Source organism: Nothobranchius furzeri, chromosome 11 (genome assembly GCF_043380555.1).
Source record: "Nothobranchius furzeri strain GRZ-AD chromosome 11, NfurGRZ-RIMD1, whole genome shotgun sequence".
In the NCBI taxonomy this organism is placed as follows: Eukaryota; Metazoa; Chordata; class Actinopteri; order Cyprinodontiformes; family Nothobranchiidae; genus Nothobranchius; species Nothobranchius furzeri.
Genome location: NC_091751.1, coordinates 50,386,409 through 50,406,134, shown reverse-complemented (window position 1 = coordinate 50,406,134; position 19,726 = coordinate 50,386,409). Strand labels below are relative to the sequence as shown.

Sequence of the window (19,726 nt, the reverse complement as noted above, 5' to 3'; positions counted from 1 at the left end):
TGTGATTGAAATCTCCGTAAAAGAACGATGGTAATAACACAAAGAGCAGTTTCCCCTGATAGTTTGTGTTCACTGATAATTTATAATGACAAGGTAATGTTTTCAAGGCATGAAATTTAATTTTATAGAATAGAAAAGGATTCACAGAAATGCATATTTAAAGGTGTGGGACACTTGTTTAATCTATACATTTGCAGTGGACTTTAGTAGGAATGAATGCCTTGCAAGTCTCACTCAGGGGCAAAAAAGCTCAGATGCGCTTGTTTCAGAATGCCACATTAGAGTTAGGCTTAAGAGAAGAGAGAGAGCATGCGCAGAGAGAGAGAGCATGCGCATGCGCTGACGGCCCGATCACCGGACACATGGTGGCGTTTGAAGCAGATGGCAGCTTGTTAATCAACTTCCACAAACAATTAAGACGCAATTTTCGCCTAATTTATTCACTGACAACGCAAAAAAAAAAATAAATCTGGTAAATATAACTCACTCAACCTGGAGGTAAGTGGAGAAAATTTAGAAAGTTTGCAAATATATATTGACGAGGTTTTTGAGTCTTTTGTCATGGGACCGAAGAAAGCAGCAGCAGCTGAGACGGAAACACCTGGGACCAAGAGGAGCCGTCCCCAGGACTCGCCCGAGGCCTCATCTCCCCATAAGGATGTCTTAGATTTACTACAGTCCATATACGGCTTCTGGGATTTGAGGGGCGACTCCACCTGCTAGAGTTGCTTCACAACGAGTTCCAGGACCTCCTAACATCTCTGGAGTTTAGCCAGGAGCAGGTGGAGCGGCTCGCGGCTGAAAACATGTCTCTGCGGGAATCGGTTTCCTCCTTGACTGCAGGATTGGATCGGATCTCCCAGGACAACAAAGCTCTAAAGGAGACGGTTTTGGATCTCCAATCACGCAACATGAGAGATAACCTGGTGTTCGCAGGTCTTCCAGAGCAGACCGGAGGAGAAGCGGAGGATTGCGAACAAACCATCAAAAAATTTCTCCACACCCACATGAAGATACCTGAGGAAACGGTTAAAACCATCACCTTTCATCAGGTACATCTCCTTAGAGCCAGGAGAACAGACAGCAGAAGACCTCGTCCCATTGTGGCTAAATTTGAGCACTTTTAAGCTGAAAGATCTTGTTAAAAGCCGCAGGAGAGAGCTTAAAAGGTAAAGACTACAGCGTAATCGATCAGTTTCCTAAAGAAATTATGGATCGCTGCCGAGTTCTCTTCCCGCTGCGCAAGAAGTTCATCCAGGATGGGAAGCGGGCTGTGATCTCCGTGGATAAACTGTTGACGGTAAGATCTACAAAGAACGAGTAGTAACAGACTGGCTTTATTAGACAAACTTCAGGTACAACTTTATTATTATTAACAGCACTCACTGGGTTTGAACATGTCAGGATTTATAGCTGCTAGATCCCTTTAGAAATGTTCACCTGTTCCCTCACCACCTAACACCCACAACACTTTTTCTTTTCTTTCTTCTTTTTTCCTTTTTTTTAACCTTTATAATTCCTTTCTTTCCTTTTTTTATCTGCTTCTGGGTCTTTACATCTGCATGGCACAATTTTTTTTCCCTCTTTCCACACTGCAGCACACAACTTGAGCGCGCGCACACACACACACACATATAGACTCCATACGCAGACACACAGATAAGTAGCATAAGGCGTTTCATTGAACAATCAAAACACTGTTGGGCTTGTCTTATTATTGTTATTATTATTATCATTATTATTGTTTTTATTTTTTATTATTATTTATTTAAACTTTATCATTATCAGCATTGATATTTTTATATGAATACTGTATAAAAATAATTTAAAAAAATATAATTTTTGCTACTATTATTATTATTTTTTATTAATGTTGCAAATGATAATAATAATTATAATAATACCCTTATTATTTACTCTCTATTATTTACTATAAGATTAATGTATGCGTTTAATTACTTATTTTATCTCATACACATGAATTCGTCATATTATAACTACTCACACACACATCTATGGGTGCACTAAGGTTTGTCTCATGAAACATACATGAGGCTGGCTCCAGAGAGAGGAGATTAAATTTTTTTGATCAGTTAAAAAGAGTGCAAGCAGACGTAATATTATTACAAGAGACTCATAGATCTGCCACATCTGCAGATGAACTTAAAACACCTGAGTTTCCCAGCATGTTCTCTGCCTGCTACAACTCTAGGCAAAGGGGTGTAGCTATTTTAATACACAAAAACATCAATTTCACAGTATTGGACACAATTTCAGATCCAGGGGGTAGATTTATAATGTTAAAAATATCTATACAAAACCAAAGCTTATTTATCGTCAGCATATACTGTCCAAATATTGATGACCCTCCATTCTTTGGAGGTGATTTTAATTTTTGGATGGACACTTTAACAGATAGGCTCAGTACAGCTGGGACTCAGCACAATTGGCAATCCACCAATATAGTTAAACAGTACATGAGTGATTATGGGCTTTGTGATGCATGGCGATCTCTTCATCCTAACCGTAGAGAATATAATTTTTTCTCACAAGTCCATCACTCTCATTCACGTTTGGATTATTTTCTAGTCCGCAGCTCATTGTTGGCTGACATTTCAGACACTGAGATACACCCCATAGCTGTCAGCGACCATGCTCCATTTTCTTTAACTCTGGTAAACAAGAAGATAATCCCACCAAACAAAAACTGGAGGTTTAATACATCACTGCTTAAAGACGAAGGTTTGGTTGATTTTTTTAAAAAGAGTGGGCTTTATATTTAGAACATAATGACCTGCCTGGAACATCAGCATCTATTCTCTGGGAGGCAGGAAAGGCAGTGATGAGAGGTAAAATAATCTCTTTCTCATCACATAAGAAAAAAAAAACAGAAAACAAACGTATTCAGGAGTTAGAAGAAATCATTAAGTCTTTAGAGGCATCCACAGAAGAAGAGTTAGTGAGCAAATTACGTAAAGTTAAATTAGAACTTCTTGGAATTATTGACAAAAAGACACAATTTTTAGCACAAAGACTACGAATAGAAAACTTTGAACATAGTAATAAATCAGGTAAATTTTTGGCTAGCCAGTTAAAAATAAATAAAGAGAAAACTACCATATCTGCTGTTAAAGACTCAACCGGGAATATAGTTTATGACCCTGAAAGAATAAACAATACTTTCAGAGACTTTTACCAAACTTTGTACTCACCACAGATAAACCCATCAGATAACGAGATCAATGAGTTCCTTGACAGGATAACACTTCCTAAATTATCAGACAGCCAAGCTACAGTCCTGGACTCGCCACTAACATCAGCTGAGCTCCAGGAAGCCCTTACATCCATGACTAATAGGAAAGCTCCAAGTCCAGATGGGTTTCCAGCAGAGTTCTACAAAGAATTCTGGATCATTCTGGCTCCAACATTTTTCAGAATGGTGAGGGAAATCGAAGAGAGCGGCAGATTACAGCCAAACATGAATTCAGCCAATATTAGTCTCTTGTTAAAACCAAGCAAAGACCCTGTATTTCCTACCAGCTATCACCCAATTTCTCTTATTAATGTTGATCTCAAAATAATTTGTAAAGCCCTGGCAAAAAGACTAGAGAAGGTAACCCCCTTCAGAATACACCCTAACCAAACTGGTTTCATTAAGGGTAGACAGTCATCCACTAACTCACGTAGATTACTTAATTTGATAGATTTCTCTTACAGTAGAAACATAGAAACTAGTATATTATCTCTAGATGCAGAAAAGGCTTTTGATAGAGTTAACTGGAAGTTCTTATTTGTAACTTTACATAAATTTGGTTTTGGGAACTTCTTCATAAAATGGCTACAAACATTATACAGTTCACCAACAGCACGTGTCAGGACAAACGACCAAATATCAGCTAGCTTCTGTCTTCAGAGGGGGACCAGGCAGGGATGCCCACTCTCCCCCTCACTGTTTGCTATTTTTATCGAACCACTAGCAGCAGCAATTAGGCAAACAACAGATATTAAAGGGATAGAGTGTAAGAAAATAGAACATAAGATCAGTCTTTATGCAGATGATGTTTTACTCTTTCTCCAGAATTCTCAATCCTCTCTCTGCCATTCTATAGAACTGATAAACTCTTTTTCAAGAGTTTCAGATTACTCTATAACCTGGTTAAAATCCACAGTTCTACCAATAAATTTCTCTTTTGTCAATTTGCTTAATACACAACTGGAGTCAGCGAATATCACATACCTGGGAATTAATGTCTCCCAAGCTGGCAGATCCAACCAAACTAAACTACATCCCACTTTAAAAGAATGTGGAAGATGATCTTGCAAGATGGAAATCCTTACCGATATCACTCATTGGGAGGGTTGCTACAATTAAAATGATGGTCTTACCCAGAATAAATTACTTATTTTTGATGATCCCAAACAAACCACCAGCTGACTGGTTTAAATCTCTGGGCTCCTCAATTACTAAATTCCTTTGGCAGAATAAACATCCACGAATTAGCTTAAAAACGCTTCAGAAGGCCAAAGACAGAGGAGGACTGGATTTACCCAACTTTTATTATTATTTCTTAGCCAACAGGCTGCAATATATACCAAGATGGTTGCAAGATAACCCACTAGATGAGTCCTGGTTAGATATAGAACAGACACTTTGCAATACGATAGAGCTTTCAGACTTACCATTTATTAGCTCAAGCATAAGAAAACATGAAAGCTTCAAAAGTATTAGTATCAGCACCTCTGACAGCATGGTGGGAGTATCTAAAAATGACAGTCTTCACTAGTACCATGCAGACGCACACCTATCTGGAATAAGCCTGACATTTTGCAAAATAACCAAATGATGAACCTTCCGGACTGGAAAAATAAAGGGAACCTATACCTGGAACACATATATGAAGGATTGGACTTCGTCCATTTAATTGAATAGTGTCCCAATTTGGAAAGGATAAGAATAGCTTTTTACAATATCACCAAATTAAATCTGTAGTCAAACAAAAATTTAAGCCCAATAAAATGGAATTACAAACACCACCAAGGGTATTAGACTTCTATAATCTCAAACCCCCCAAACTACTGTCTAAAGTATATAAGACACTGTCCAAAATAGACGATAAAATTGCAATCCCTATTGAAAAATGGGGGGTGGATCTATCAGTCAGCTTTGACCAGAACTTCTAGTCCCAAACTTGTTTAAAAATTTAAAATGATCAGACACCCCAATTTACAATCAATTCAGTACAAAATTCTACACAGAGTACACTATACGGGTCATCGGATGTTCAAGATGGGGTTTGTGTCATCTGACACATGTACACACTGCACAAACAACATTCCTGACAATTACATTCACACACTGTGGTCCTGTCCACCTGTCCAGGAACATTGGGGTAGAGTATGTGAGGATCTGTCAAAATGTCTGAAATGTCATATCCCAACTTCCCCCTCTCTTTGTTTACTGGGAAACCTGGACGATGTCCCGATTGAAACATCTTTGGTTCACGTGGTTCTGACTGCCATATGCATAGTTAAGAAAACTATCCTCATGAATTGGAAAAATAGAGAAACTCTCTGCATTAACCAGTATAGAAATCTTTTGTTAGATCATACTACACTTGATTTAGCCTCTGCTTCCACTTCAAATCAATCTCTCTGGGCTTCTTTGATCGGTTCCATCACATAGCGATGGTGGGGGACCGTTGATGTTGTCCTGCGGGATGATGTGGGTGGGGAGGTGGAGGGTCTGAGTTTGGAGTATCCGGATGTTCCCTGGAGGTGGGTTCACTGGAGGTGTCTGGGACTGGGAAGCCGTTGCCTCCCTCTGGAGGTGCTTGGGTTGCCTCGGGGGGTGGACTACAGGTTGTGAGTGGGGCCCCTTGGAGGTCTTGGTGGCGGCCTTGGGTCACTGCCTGGCAGCTGCATTGCCCCTTGGGCGGGTCTGGGTGGGGGCCTGGGGGCTCGGGGTGTGGGGGTGGCCGGCCCCGTGTGGGGATCTGGGCGGGGCCTTGGGGGTCGGGTCCTGACATGTATGCTGCCAGGAAGAAGGCAGGAACATGCAGCAGTGCCTGGCCCGGGTTCAGAGGCCTCGGGTAGACCTTGGCTCCTCTGCTGTCCCATCACAGGGGAGGGGCAGGTCCAGGAGGGGGAGGACCCAACCTTACCTGGATGTCCTATGTCTTATATATTCTGGAAGTTGTGCAAATGCAGGGATGTGCACAGATATTCTGCTGGGGTGGGGCTGGGTTGGTGCCCTCGGACTCCGTGAGGCTCTGCAATGCTGCTGCTTTGGGCCCTGGCAGGATGAGATGGGGTCTCCATGCCATGGGTGGCATTTTGACAACAGAGGTGCCTATTGGGGCCAGTGGGGGAGCTGGCTCCCTGGAGGGCTAAGCCCAACCAGCCATTCCTCCCCATCCCCGCATATTTTTCTCCTCCTGCTCTCTCACATCATCACACAAACATGCACATAGGACCTTGGGGGGTGGACAAGTCAGGGAGTGCGGGTATGGACCCCATTTCCGCATTCCTGTGGCAAGCTGCCCCCCAATTTTATTTGCACCTTATACACTTCCACCGATGACATTCCACGCAAACACACACTTAGGGCCTTGGGAGTGAGCACATTCAACGGCACTTGGCAGGGGGATTTCTCAGCCTCCTCCCGAGTGCCAGTGCCCACTTCCAATTTTAAACTGCACTTAGACACCGAGGGCTGTGGGTGCAAGTGGGGTGGTGCGGTGGCATCAGCTGGCATAGGCCAGACAAGGCCCGCACTGCCCGCTCACCACAGCCATGGAATACACCTCATCAACACACAACACTATATTGGAGCAGGCGGAGGGAGACTAGGGGTCTTAGCACACCTCTGTTGTTGCTTGGCTTCCTGGGGCTGGAGGCTACGAGGGAGATCTGGCCGTCTGGTTGGGGTCTGGGGTGGTGGGTTGCTGTGCTCAGCGTTGGGCGGGGGAGCCTGCTCATCAGCACCCCAGCAGAAAGGGTCAAACTCTGGTAACTGGTAATGGTTGTACCCAATGTGCAGCAGTACCGGGACCAGAGTGAATAGGGTGTGTATGGGGAGCACGAGTGTGTGTCCGGCGTGCATTTTTGTAAGTCTTTGGTTGTATGTGCATGTGTGAGCATGAGGGAGGGAGTGTGTGACTGTGTTTGTGTATGACTGTATATGTCAGGTGGGGCCTTTGACTCCTCTCTTCTCCTGGGACTTCTTTTGATGATATAGATCTTCGTCTCCCCTCCCCCTGCCACACCTGGTGTGGAGTGTGGTGCCTTGGTCTGCCTGAGTGTTTGTGGCTCCTGGGTCAGGGGGTTTAAGATTTTTGGCGTCTGCCTGATCAATCCCGGTGGCTGCCTGGTCCCTGGGCTCTGCTGGGTCCCCGGCGGGGGTGGTCGCCCCTGGGTCCTGGGTCGCTGAGTCCCGGGCTCGGCCAGCTAGGGGGTGGGAGGCTGCGGGCGGGCCTGTGGGCTTGCTGCTGATATCTCCCGGGACTCTGCCGGCTGCTGGTTGTGGCCCCCCGGGGCGATCCTCTGTGCCTCTCGAGGGGGGCGGGGGCCTTTCTGGTTGCAGTCTTCTTGGGGTTCCTGTGTTCTGGGGCAGCACCTGGATCTCTGGGACTTGGAGCTCCGCCCGTCTCCTACATATATTTGGGGGGCAGATCTGTGGTCCCTCACACTCTCTATTGGATGCTTTTATAGAGAAACCTTACATAAACAAGCGTGGGTACACACACAGGTGTTCACATGGTGCTCTCAAAAGTATGGGCTTGGGCATGTTCAACACATGTCTTAGGGCTGTCGTTGCCACTAAATGCACTATGATTTATTATCGTGTGAATGTTCAGTTAAACAATGTTGATTTTATATTTCATCATCAGGTTGAAACAGTGATAGCTTGCTCCTGATGTAATGTTGTGTGTCCCATTTTTTTGTTCTATTCTTTCTCTTTCTGAAGGTCTAGAAGCAGACTCTTGTTCATTATTGTTTATTTTTGTGGAATCAAGCTCCAGGCCTTTATTGGAAGGAGGACCAGAATTAGAGGCAGGCCTCTATTTCTATTTGAGCAAAATGAACTAATGGTTCGCTGGAGTTTTTGACAATTAAAATTGCGCCCACATTTTCAAAGTTAAACACATTTCTTTTAACAACGGTAGTTTCTGCTTCAGCCATCTCCCCCCTCCCCCTGTGCAGCGGCCGCAAACTCACTGATGCGCCTGCAGCCTCTCCTGCTGCTCTAAACATTAAAATAATTATTTCATTTTCTGTTCCTCACTTCTGATTACCTTCAGTGGTGTCTGTTTGTTGCAACCACCAGGTACAAAAACTAACTTGTTTTTTTTTGACAATTTTTCTGTCCTGTCTCTGTTTATTATCTTCCTGCATCTCCTCTCAATCCTAAAGAAAAACTGCTACCTGGGTTCACATATATTCACCTTATGAGTTACCATTGAACTGCAGTTCTAAAGGATCTACCGACCGCAAAAACAGCGGAGTGCTCGCTGCTTGGCGGCCGCATCAGTGATCGGTGCGTCGGAGGACAAGGTGATGCGCCCCGCTCCACAGCAGCGAAACGTATCAGGCGCAAATAAAAGACAGAAAACATTAAAGGAAATGAGCCGACATGAACGACCGCGTGTTAAATTAGTTTTTGAGGTGGCGACACCTAATTTGATAATGTTACTGTGGCCGCGCTCAGGACGCAGATCTACCGACCACAAAAACAGCGGAGTGCTCGCTGCTTGGCGGCCGCATCAGTGATCGGTGCGTCACCGGAGGACAAGATGATGCGCCCCGCTCCACAGCAGCGAAACGCATCAGGCGCAAATAAAAGACAGAAAACATTAAAGGAAATGAGCCGACATGAACGATCGCGTGTCAGTACCGACGATCTGGCACAGCGCGTTGCCCCCCCCCCCACCCCCGACGCGCAGGAGGCTGCTGTCTTTTCCGTGGACTGCATCTTGCCGTTCATTATCACGTGACAGCGACTAGTCGATGACAGGCATAAAAAGTCACTATAGTGAAGTCGACTAGTTCATACAACCCCTGCTACTGCTCCCCAGAGTGTTCTGCAGCATAATCAGCAAGTTCTCTTTGAACTTGATATCAAATTTTCGCCTCCTCTTCGTCTCCGCACGGTTAAAGTTACCCTTGCGGTCTATCACTGGCAAATCAAAAGTGAGACGGATGACACAACCACCACCCCATACTCGCTTGTTACCACATTCCACCTGGCCACAATAAAATACCGTCCATTATTCACCTCCGCCGACTTCGACACCGGCCAAAATATGAGACCCGGCCGTTAACTGAATACAGGCCAATATTAGAGGATTTACGGTAGTCAATATTTCTAGGCTACAAGGACATCACTCCAGTTCATCAATTCTGAACATTAAAAGAAATTGCACAACAAACTTATTCTCAAAAGAATCCAAAAGGGTTCGAATGAACGCAACTGGAGTTTTTTGGTTTCTTGAAGATGTTTCACTTCTCACCTGAGGAGCTTTGTCAATTCTGACTGGAATATGAGAGGGTCAAGCTTATAAGCTGTAGCTGTCCATTGTAGCTTAATGAGCAGAAACTAACTATGAATGTCTTCAAGAAACTAAAGAAGTCCAGTTGCCCTCATTCGAACCCCTTAGGATTACCATGACCTGGATTACTGAGAACCTTCACCAGCATATTCCCAAAATAGTCGCAAAGTAACAGTGGATGTTCTGAACCAGTCCTCGGCCCTTCTCCATTTTGTTTGTGAAAATGTGAGAGCAGTTTGCAACCTAATTTGGAATTAAATGAGAGTAAGGTATGACCAAACATAATTAAGACACTTTCTGCCTCCATTATTAATTTGTTTTCTGAAACACTTATTCCTCAGTAGGGTCAATGGTGCATGTGTCCAGCAGTCACCCAGTGAGAGGTGAGGCACAGCCTGGCTAGACTGTGACAAAGGTTACCTAAAATGAGCAATCAGTCTAGAAAACATTTTTTGCAAAAGTGTCATATAAAATCATTGCGCCTGAAAACTAGCATTTTGTTTTGTTTTGCAATTTTGTGTCTCCGACGGGTCACAACCAGTGAGATTCTGGCTTAACCGATAGTTAGGGGCCAAAATAACACTACAGCTTTGTAAATCCGCTACTGTCTACCCTGATCTCTATGGATTTGAATTTGCAATAGCTGTGGAATAACCAGTCAACCTCTAGCCTAAATGGCACCAAAAACTGTCCAGCTTAAATAAATTCAATGAACAGCACTTAGACTTCATTTAATTTAGCAGACACTTTAATCTAAACTTATCTTAAATGAGAGGAGTACAGCGAGTAGGGAACCGATAGCATCTTGCCCGAGACACTTTGACGTGAGCAAGAAAAGTTTAGAAAAATTCAACGACCTTCACACTGAAGGATAACCATTCACCCTTCAGAGCTACTGCTCTTCTTACCAATAACTTCTGTTTAAATCGCACACACTGATAACAATATGCTGTAAGAGCAGTAGGTATGTGGGAGGTATTGTTCTGGGCAGATTTTTAGCTATGCAACAGCCGAAGACTCAGGGAAGTTTACAGTAAGACACATTCAACCATGAAAAAAACGAATGTGTTCTCTTACGGTTTGAATTTAGGCAAAAACTGCATTTCACATCACAAAATACCATTTTAAAGTCATGTACTCACTTATCAAAACTGTCACTGTTTTTTATGAATTCATCCAGTTTCTGTCTAGCGTACTCAACAACGTCCTTGTGGAGCTCAACTCCGTGGTTTACACCGAATGGTCCTTGAGAGAAACAATGAGAGAAGACAGAATAATGTTTTACTTAAGTCTGGCTTGACGTTAAATGTCTAACTACTGTCTTATTGTGTTACTATGAGCTTTCTTGATGCAGAAAAACAAAGTATTCAAACATTTCTGCTGTGATAAAGAAGGTTTTAGGGTTACCTATGATGAGGCCAACCATTGTGCTCAGGTAGCCAGTTCCACTGCCCAGATTAAGGAAAGAAAGTCCTGGCTTCAGTTTGAGAGCCTCCATCACCTCTGAGTATATACATGGAGCTGACAGATGTATGTTCCCATGCTTCCAAGCCAAGTCTTTGTAGGCACTGTCCCGATAGCCATCCAGATAATAGTCGCCGCGGTCAATGGCCCGAAACGCTTGCTCAACTTTCTCTGTGCGAATATACTGAGCCTCCTTCAGATTGTCGATGAGGTCGTCGTTGTCCTCCCCGGCGCTCACAGCTCCCCCCATGGCCAAAGGAAAAGAGACGCACAAGGACTGAAGTCGTAATCTGGCTGAGTGAAACCTGCTCACTGCGGCATGGAGGTGTAGGCTGGTGGAAGGATTCCGCCGACTTCAGTCGACCAATTGGTTCAGACGGCATTCATTTCCAGGTAGGAAGTGACCTGAGAAAAAATATTGTTAGCATATAACACTAATGTATCTAGGGAAGGTTGTGGTTCATAGAAAGTGTAATCAGTTACCTTTGCATTTCCTAAATTCACAAGAGCAAGATATCTGCTGATTTAATTTTATTTTGAAATAATGATTATTTCTGAGTAACATCAAATTTCTAGAGCAAAACTGTGTTTTTAGAAGATAAAGTCATAAAAAAAGATTTTTTTAAAACCTTTTTTTTTTCTACTATTATACAATTAACACCATTTAGTGGCGGCTCGTCCATAGGGGGCACTAGGGCGCCCTGCCCCCACCAGCCACTGGAAGAAGATAGGAATCACAAAATATTTGAAAAAAAAAAAAAAAACATGAAAACTAAAATAAACTGATCCATACAAAATACAGACTTTAAGCGCTGTGTATAAGTGTAGTTAAAAAAATGTTCTCTCACACTTTTACCACGACCGAATCGTCTTGTGACGTATTTCCTGTTCCTTTTCAAATGCAGCAATCTTTACCATCGACCTACGGTATAACTGGCGTATGCGCACTTTATTATGGAGAACCAGAAAATAATTAAATGTGGCGTTGGAGACTTGTAAACACTCTCCAGCAGGTAAAAACAGCCCAAAGCAGTCAGGATTCAGCTCAGTGTGACTTTAGAACTGTGGATTGCACAAAACGAGTAGATATTTTTACTATAACGTGGATTACTATGACCATGGACCAGCAAAGTTAAGACTGATTTTACGCTTTTGACTTCATGAAATTAGCTTTGTTTTGCTGCTGCATTGCTCCGTGACAATTTCAAGTAGAGTAATGGTACATATTTTGTTGTAAGGAGGAAAGTATGGACTTTGATTTAAATGGCTGCTTCTGTGAATAGGAACATATTGCATTGTTGTTACTGTGTGTCTTTTTCAATATGTGTATTTAGCATTTTTTTCTGCCCTTTTTATTTAGCGGCTTATTATCATTGGGTGTTGTTGACGTAGAAAATGGGGATTCTGTCATTTAGATCAGTGTTTCCCAACCCTGGTCGGTTTTCCATGTCTGCTTCAGCATACCTGATTTACACTGCCTGCTCAGGCGGACATCAAGCGCTGCAGATGCATGTTAATCACTCATTCATTTAAGTCAGGTGTGTGGCAGCAGGGAAACACGTGTTTAAAAAGGCAACATGGAAAACATGCCGGACAGTGGACTAGGGTTAGAGATGAGCCTCTCCCTGTTAAGTATGCAGTTTGCATATTTTGGTGAATATTAAGCATGTTTTTGGAACAACTTAGTTGTTGGAAGTGCTTGTGGACCTGGTACTGGTCTGTTGGGGTTCAAGTTGTGTGATGCATAACAATGGTAATTTGGCACCCCCTAGTGGTGATATGTGGTTATCACATCTGAAAACAGACAGCAAAAATGCGCCCCACCCAAAAAAATGTCAACAGCCGCTGCTGATCATCTTTTACCAAATGGTGTTTTTCCAGGTAATTTTTGCCTTTTCCCCTCTCCTGCAGTTTCCTCATTAGATATTCAAACCTCCAGAGTCCCAGGACAATCCCAATCGTTATTACTTTATTTCTCACTTACTTCAACAATTATTTCTTGTCCCATTTTGATCAAATGTTTGCAGCCTGAAGCCAGACAAATGAAACTAGATGTTATTGTAAGTAAAACTGCAGAAACAGGAGGAAAGTGTGCTGGAGATCTTTAACTTTGAGTCAAGCTGCGTTTTCATTTGATGCACCGTCAAACATGCAGGTGTGCAAAGATTGTTTCGGTCTTTCTTTTTTGGAGGCTAGCTGATGCCTGCTGAGTGACTTTAAATGGATAACATTTTCTATTTCATAAAATTGATTAATTGTTCTTTTAAACCTTTTTCTACGTTGTGCTGTGCGATCCTTAAGCTATTCGGACATCGTTGTGTTATTGGGGTTAAAGTACAGATAAAATTCAGCTAAACTGGATGGGTCTAACTTTCACAATAAAAAAAACTAATGGTTCTTTGTGAACATTTATATATATTTTAGCTAATATGTCATAACTCATCACACATGCATGCATTTTTTTAATGTGCTTTGAGAACAACAACATCCACCCAAGTGAGTGAAATTTGCTGGAGATGCAGCCCGCGGAGACAAGTTTAGAATTTCTTCTCTGCCTCCTCAGCATCTCTGCATCTGACTCAGCTAATAAAGATTAAAATCAGAGGTGACTTTCTAGTGGGAAGCCTCCTAAGGTAATTTTCCATCTTTTTTTTTTTCCTCGCAGAAATAAAAAAATGAAAAATAAATCATTGATTCTCTCACCAGCACTGGACATACAGCAGGGCATTTTTTATCCCCTCCTTTCCCCATCCCCCCTTGGCGGGCATTGGGAGAAAATGCAGGAAAATGGGTCAGAGAAGGTACTCAAGAAAAATGCTTTTTGGCACTGCAGCAGCCTTAGCACTGATAATCCACGGGCGTGAGATGGAGGTTTTGCTCAACAGTTAACTACAAATTAAGAATCTTGGGGCATTAGCTGCTTCGGTGCAGCAAAGGTTAAGCTAAAAATAATTTCTTTATGTGAAAAAGGAATTTGGAATAATCTTAGATTCTAAGTGTAAAACTACCATTTGAGGACATGATTGGTTGCGTTAACATAGTTAGAGAATGGCTAAACATGTAAGGGATCCTCTAACAGCAGCTCTAGTGCTGTAACTAAATACCAGAGCCCTGTCTGGGCAGCAGACCGGACACACGCAGCTCAAAATGCAGCTCCTAGATCTGGGTTTTTACACCCTAACACTTCCCAATACACCAGAAATTTATTACAGCCATATTATTTAATCTCATGGTAAATTTAATAAAACAGGTCTCACGTTTTCTACCTAGAGAGGGTCTGTTTATTATTTTAATGTCCAGATTGTGATTCAAGCTACATTAAGCATGAGACGAATACATGATCTGAGACAAAAATGAATTTAGCACCTTTTAAGGTCCGGTTTATCGACACCACCAGAGGTGTAAACTTAATAAAACGTTTTATTACAGAGAGGACTTGGCCTTATTAAGCTCACTTAAATTCAGGGTTATTGTAACATTGTGATGTGTGTAAGTATTGAGGAGCTGTTTAACGGCAGCTTTACCTTGATCTCAGTAAGGGACATAAAAATGTAAAACCCATTTTCTTTGAGCAACCACAGCGTGACAGCATATGTAAAATTAAGTGGCTAATGAATTTAAATTGCGTTGTAAATAAAATTCAGTCTAACAAGTCAAGAATCCTCCTCTTATGTACAAAAATTCCTTTTTTCCATTAGGTAAAATATCTGACTGCATGAAAGATTTAGTTCAGTGAAAATGGAGTCTAATGGTGATATGTGGTTATACCAAAGACTTCAGCTTCAGCACCACCTTCAGTCAATGCATAGCAGTGAATAAACAACTCTTACCCAAGCCACAATAAAACAAGCAAAAATAACACACTTTTAATTCATTTTCCACAAATTCAGATAACGCCTGATACTTTAATGTAGTCATGGATAAAAATAATCATACTTTTGATGTTTGACATCTTGACAAATATTTTTTCTGTTTTTAAATGATTGGTTTTTTTTTACATGTAATAATTTCGTTTAATATCTGTGACGAGTTAAGAGTACAGGACCGCCAGCACAGTCACAGTTCAGGCGCTGAACAAACTTCCAATTGTGATGAATTACTTTGAAATTTGTGGCGGGTGGCACAAAAATAGTACAGTGTGTACCAAAGACGACTTGAAATAAAGTTGTAGCATCCCTGGTCATTCAAACCTTCTGCATCTGCATCCCTGATGAACTCCATAGGTGTGTTTGCATCATTTATCGTGTAAGCAGGTGACATTTAAGCCCAACTTGCTTTGTAAAACTTATCATTCACAAAAAGTACCATGCTGTATTTTACTATGTGTGTATGATGATATTTTTTAATTAGTTAATGAGCGAACAGATATCTATCAAAACTATATTGAACAGCGCTGCAAAGATTGGTCCTGAGTTATTTTTTTGACCTTGTCTGCACTGTGAAGTTAAGCTGAATCAATAGGAAGGTTTATTTTGATTTAAAAATTGAGACAAATCCCGATTGGGTTGCTGAAAACGTTAGACTACAAATGAACAAAATAAAAAATTCAATTTAAACTGGAATTTTAAAAAGTATGCTCTGAGTTGTACGGCTCAGTACACAATCACACAAAATTAAATTTGGCAGATTGCAGCATTGCAGAAATCAAACTTTAAATCTCATATCCCTAAAAACTGCAAATTATCTGTGCATCCTCACCTGAGACACTGGTTTAGGGCTGGGTGATATTGCCTCAGATCAGCATCAGGATATGCGTATTTTGCAGTTCCTGCTGACAACGACAAATAGACAATAACTATTTGGTCAAGGACAAGCTTGTCCCCACCAAAATCATTCGGCAACATTCTAGATCCGGTCACTGCCGCCAGCTTCTGACTGCTGCTACCCTCTGCCCCAGTCCACTGCTTCAATATTTGAATCATCTTCTATTACCTCAATGTTTGTCCCTTCGTGTTACAGACTGGATGGTGACTCACGTGACTCCATCCAGTTCATAGCAGGATATCTTAAAGAAACATAAACATTGGCAACCTACAAACAAACTTTCTCTTTTTTTCCCCAAATACCTAATACACTTACACGAGCAAAATGACATTGGTATTAGACATAAATGTCGATATTAGTAAATTTTCGGTATATCGCTCAATTTCACACTGGTTGCATTTTCTATAAGTCTGTAAATGTTCTCTTATGTTCTTTAGGCGCTTACTCTTACCCCTCAGAAAAGTTTTCATTGTTTACTACAGGCTGCTGCTGGCCATAGGTCCAGGTAGCTTTTTAGCAGGTTGGACCCCTATTTGCCTTCAGAACCATCTTAATTCTTGACATCATGGTAAATGGTAAATGGCCTGTATTTGATAGAGTCATTCTAGAGTCCTGGAACCCCCAAGGCGCTTTACAACACAATCAGTCATTCACACATTCACACACTGGTGGGGATGAGCTACAATGTAGCCACAGCTGCCCTGGGGCGCACTGACGGAGGCGAGGCTGCCGAGCACTGGTGCCACCGGTCCCTCCGACCACCACCAGCAGGCAACGTGGGTTAAGTGTCTTGCCCAAGGACACAACGACAGTGACAGACTGAGCGGGGCTCGAACCTGCAACCTTCCGATTACGGGGCGAGCACTTAACTCCTGTGCCACCGTCGCCCCTGGATTCAAAAGGGTGTTGTAAACATTCCTCAGAGGTTCTGGTCCACATTAACTTGACAGCATCACACAGTTCCATCCATGATGCGAGTCTCTGGTTCCATCACACTCCAAGATCTGGTGAATGTGGAGGTCGTTAGGAGTCCAGTGACTTCATCATTGTGTTCAAGAAACTAGTTTGAGATGATCTGAGTTTTGTGACAGTGAATTATCCTGCAGAAGTATCAGAGGGTGGGTCCATGTGGTGATAAAGGGATGGACGTGGTTAACAGAAATACCCAGGTAGCCAGTAGTATTAAGGCTTAGGTCGTACTAAAGAGTCCAAGATGCCCCCACTCTATTACACCACCTGAACAATTGATTTAAGGAGAATTAATCCATGCTTTTACATTGCTGACATTGAATTCTGATCCAACCATCTGAGTGTTGCAGCTGAAATCATGATGTATCAGACCAGGAAATATTTTTCTAATCTCTTTGTCAAGTTTCTGTGATTCTGTGGGAATTGTTGGCTAATTGTCCTGTTCACCTGAGAGTACTGACACCTGATGTGGTCTTCTGCTGCTGGAGTCGTTTTGCTTGAAGGTTCATCGTATTCAGAGATGGTCTTGTGCCAGCTATGAATAGAACCAGTAGTTATTTGAGCTACTGTTGTTTTTTCTATTATGTTGAACCAGTCGTCCCAAATTTGTCATTGAAACTGCTCCTGACTGGATGTTTTCTCATTTTTCAACCATTCTCAGTAAATCCTAGAAATGGTTAAGGGTCCAAGTAGATCAGCAGCTTCTGAGACACTCTTGCCAGCTTGTATAAACCTCAAATCCCTCGTTTTAATTCTCAGTTTGAACTTCAACTTATTCTAAAGGCATCCTCATGCCTAAATGCACCGAGTTGCTCCACCCGATTGGCTGATCAGTTATTTGCGTTACAAGCACAGGTGTACTTTAAAAAATGGCCCTGCAGGAATTACAAATAAAATCAACTATTTTTAGATGTTACTATTTTATTGTCAACTGGATTTATGGAAAATTGTGTCCACAGATGTTGCTAAATAACCTAAACTGACACCTGATGAAGCCAATCAGCGCCTTATCCGGTCACGTGTTCCCGTTGCCACACAGATAGCGATCCTTCAGCCAATCAGCGGCCTGGACTTTCTCTTCGTACTGCGTGTGACGACGGAGCAAAACAACAACAGCGATTTCCTGAAATGTTTCGAGCTTTATTATCAATCATCAAGGTCCCTTGTTATCCCCACATGTATGAAACCTACTTTGGCTCGAAAAATCCATTAAAGCAGCGTTGAAACACAAAGAAAGCAGCCGCTGAGTTTGGACATTCATCCAGCTTTTGTTCCCACTTGTCGAGCTGTCTCTCTCCCCCCTCTCTCTCTCGCTGCAGTGCGATTAACCCCAATCTTTTAGCTGCAACCAGCCGAACCGGTTTAACCAACACGGATGAAATATCAGCCGTGCAGGTTTTCGCAACAGCTGAAAGATCTAATGGGGCGAACGTAAACATCATGTTTTTTCCAAGAGCCTGTTTCGCACGATGGTGTCACCTACATGTGGCACGGCAGCCTTTCAGTCCGTCAACCTGCTCAAACACCGACATAACTAATTATGAACGAGTTTTAAACTAAAGTGTCACAAGTAAGCCCAACAGTAGATGTGCCGTTGCGTGTTTTTAACGCGGTTTGAGTGAGAGTTTAGCTAGCTAATGTTAGCTTTTTAGTGGGCCTGAGTGCGCCATCATCAAAACAAAGCGGGTTAGGTAAGCTCGTTTATTTACCTTTTTGTGTTTTATTTTGTTCCCCAAACTGACTCGCTACATAGACCGCTAGCTCTGCCGGGCAACCCAAAAACAAAGCCTGCAAACCAAAGACAGGGCAGATAACTCTCCAAGCGCACGGAAGTTATACAAAAAGAAGAAAAATACTCACAACTGTGTCGCATTTACTCACGCTGCTTGCAAGTGAAGACGTGAACGCACCGCTCAATGCGACGCAGGGGGAAAGATACTTTTGATCGCTGACAGGCTGGAAAAGAGTGCTGGTTGGTTGAAAAGCTGAAGAGGAAACGGTGAGCCTACTGTTTCTGAGTGGAGGATAAAAGAAACAGCTGAGAAAATGTAAACACGGCTCACGTGGTCTTAGAGGGGTGTCTATCATCTATCTATCTATCTATCTATCTATCTATCTATCTATCTATCTATCTATCTGTCTGTCTGTCTGTCTGTCTGTCTGTCTATCTATCTATCTATCTATCTATCTATCTATCTATCTATCTATCTATCTATCTATCTATCTATCTATCTATCTATCTATCTATCTATCTATCTATATTTAATTTTACAATCACGTATCCTGGTCTAAAAAACCTAAATAGTTTTTGTTTTCTTTTGCGTTTTATTTTATTTTGCATTCCGTAAAAAAACATATTTTCCAAAACAATTGTTTATTGTTCTATGTATCTGAATGAATTAACTCGAGCAGCATTTTGCTGAACCAGTGATCAGCCTGTCTGAAACTCAAAAGTTAGATTGTGTTTTGCTGCCCATGAAGATGTCATCTCTAAGCGCGCAATTGTTTAATTCCAATTGTAACTTTAAAAGTCATTTAGATATTTGGGAAGAACAAGCAATATTTTATAAAATATAGTTGATTGAGAGATGAACTGGAATTAGCCAGGCTGGAGCATGGGCGTAATTTTTTTGGGGGGGACAGGGGGGACATGTCCCCCTCCCCCACTTTTTCCAAAGACAAGTTTTTGCCCCTGCACTTTTTACCATCCAAAAGCAATATTACTTTATATTAAATTGACACTGGTTGAGCTCTAGGACCAAGTAGAAACGTTTGTGTTGAAGCCTGTTTCCCATTGGAACATACTGTAAAGATACCCCCCCACACACACACACACACACACATTACGTCCATGGGCTGGAGCTGTGCAACTATCAGAAATGTTTTTTTTTTGTTTGTTTTGTTTTTTGCTTTTTTGTATGGAAAGAGCCATTGTGAAAAGAGCACAAATTAAAAGGTAACCAATATTTAACACACTTGTC

General features: G+C 42.1%; 1 protein-coding gene across 9 annotated transcripts in view; it reads right to left on the bottom strand.

Annotated features, from left to right (window-relative positions):
- Window positions 1–18,833, bottom strand: part of pcmtd1 (protein-L-isoaspartate (D-aspartate) O-methyltransferase domain containing 1) — a 30,621-nt gene extending 11,788 nt beyond the window's left edge. Inside the window, exons 1-5 of one of the 9 annotated variants that reach the window (XM_054741043.2) lie at window positions 18,627–18,833; window positions 18,455–18,533; window positions 15,711–15,783; window positions 10,956–11,417; window positions 10,691–10,793 (exon numbers count right to left, since the gene is read on the bottom strand). In XM_054741043.2, coding sequence (XP_054597018.1) covers window positions 10,691–10,793; window positions 10,956–11,262 — 410 coding nt within the window. In that variant the 5' untranslated portion in view covers window positions 11,263–11,417; window positions 15,711–15,783; window positions 18,455–18,533; window positions 18,627–18,833. The other 8 variants (XM_054741045.2, XM_015956732.3, XM_054741053.2 and 5 more) reach the window with 8 other exon arrangements.
- Between the last annotated feature and the right edge of the window lie 893 nt (window positions 18,834–19,726).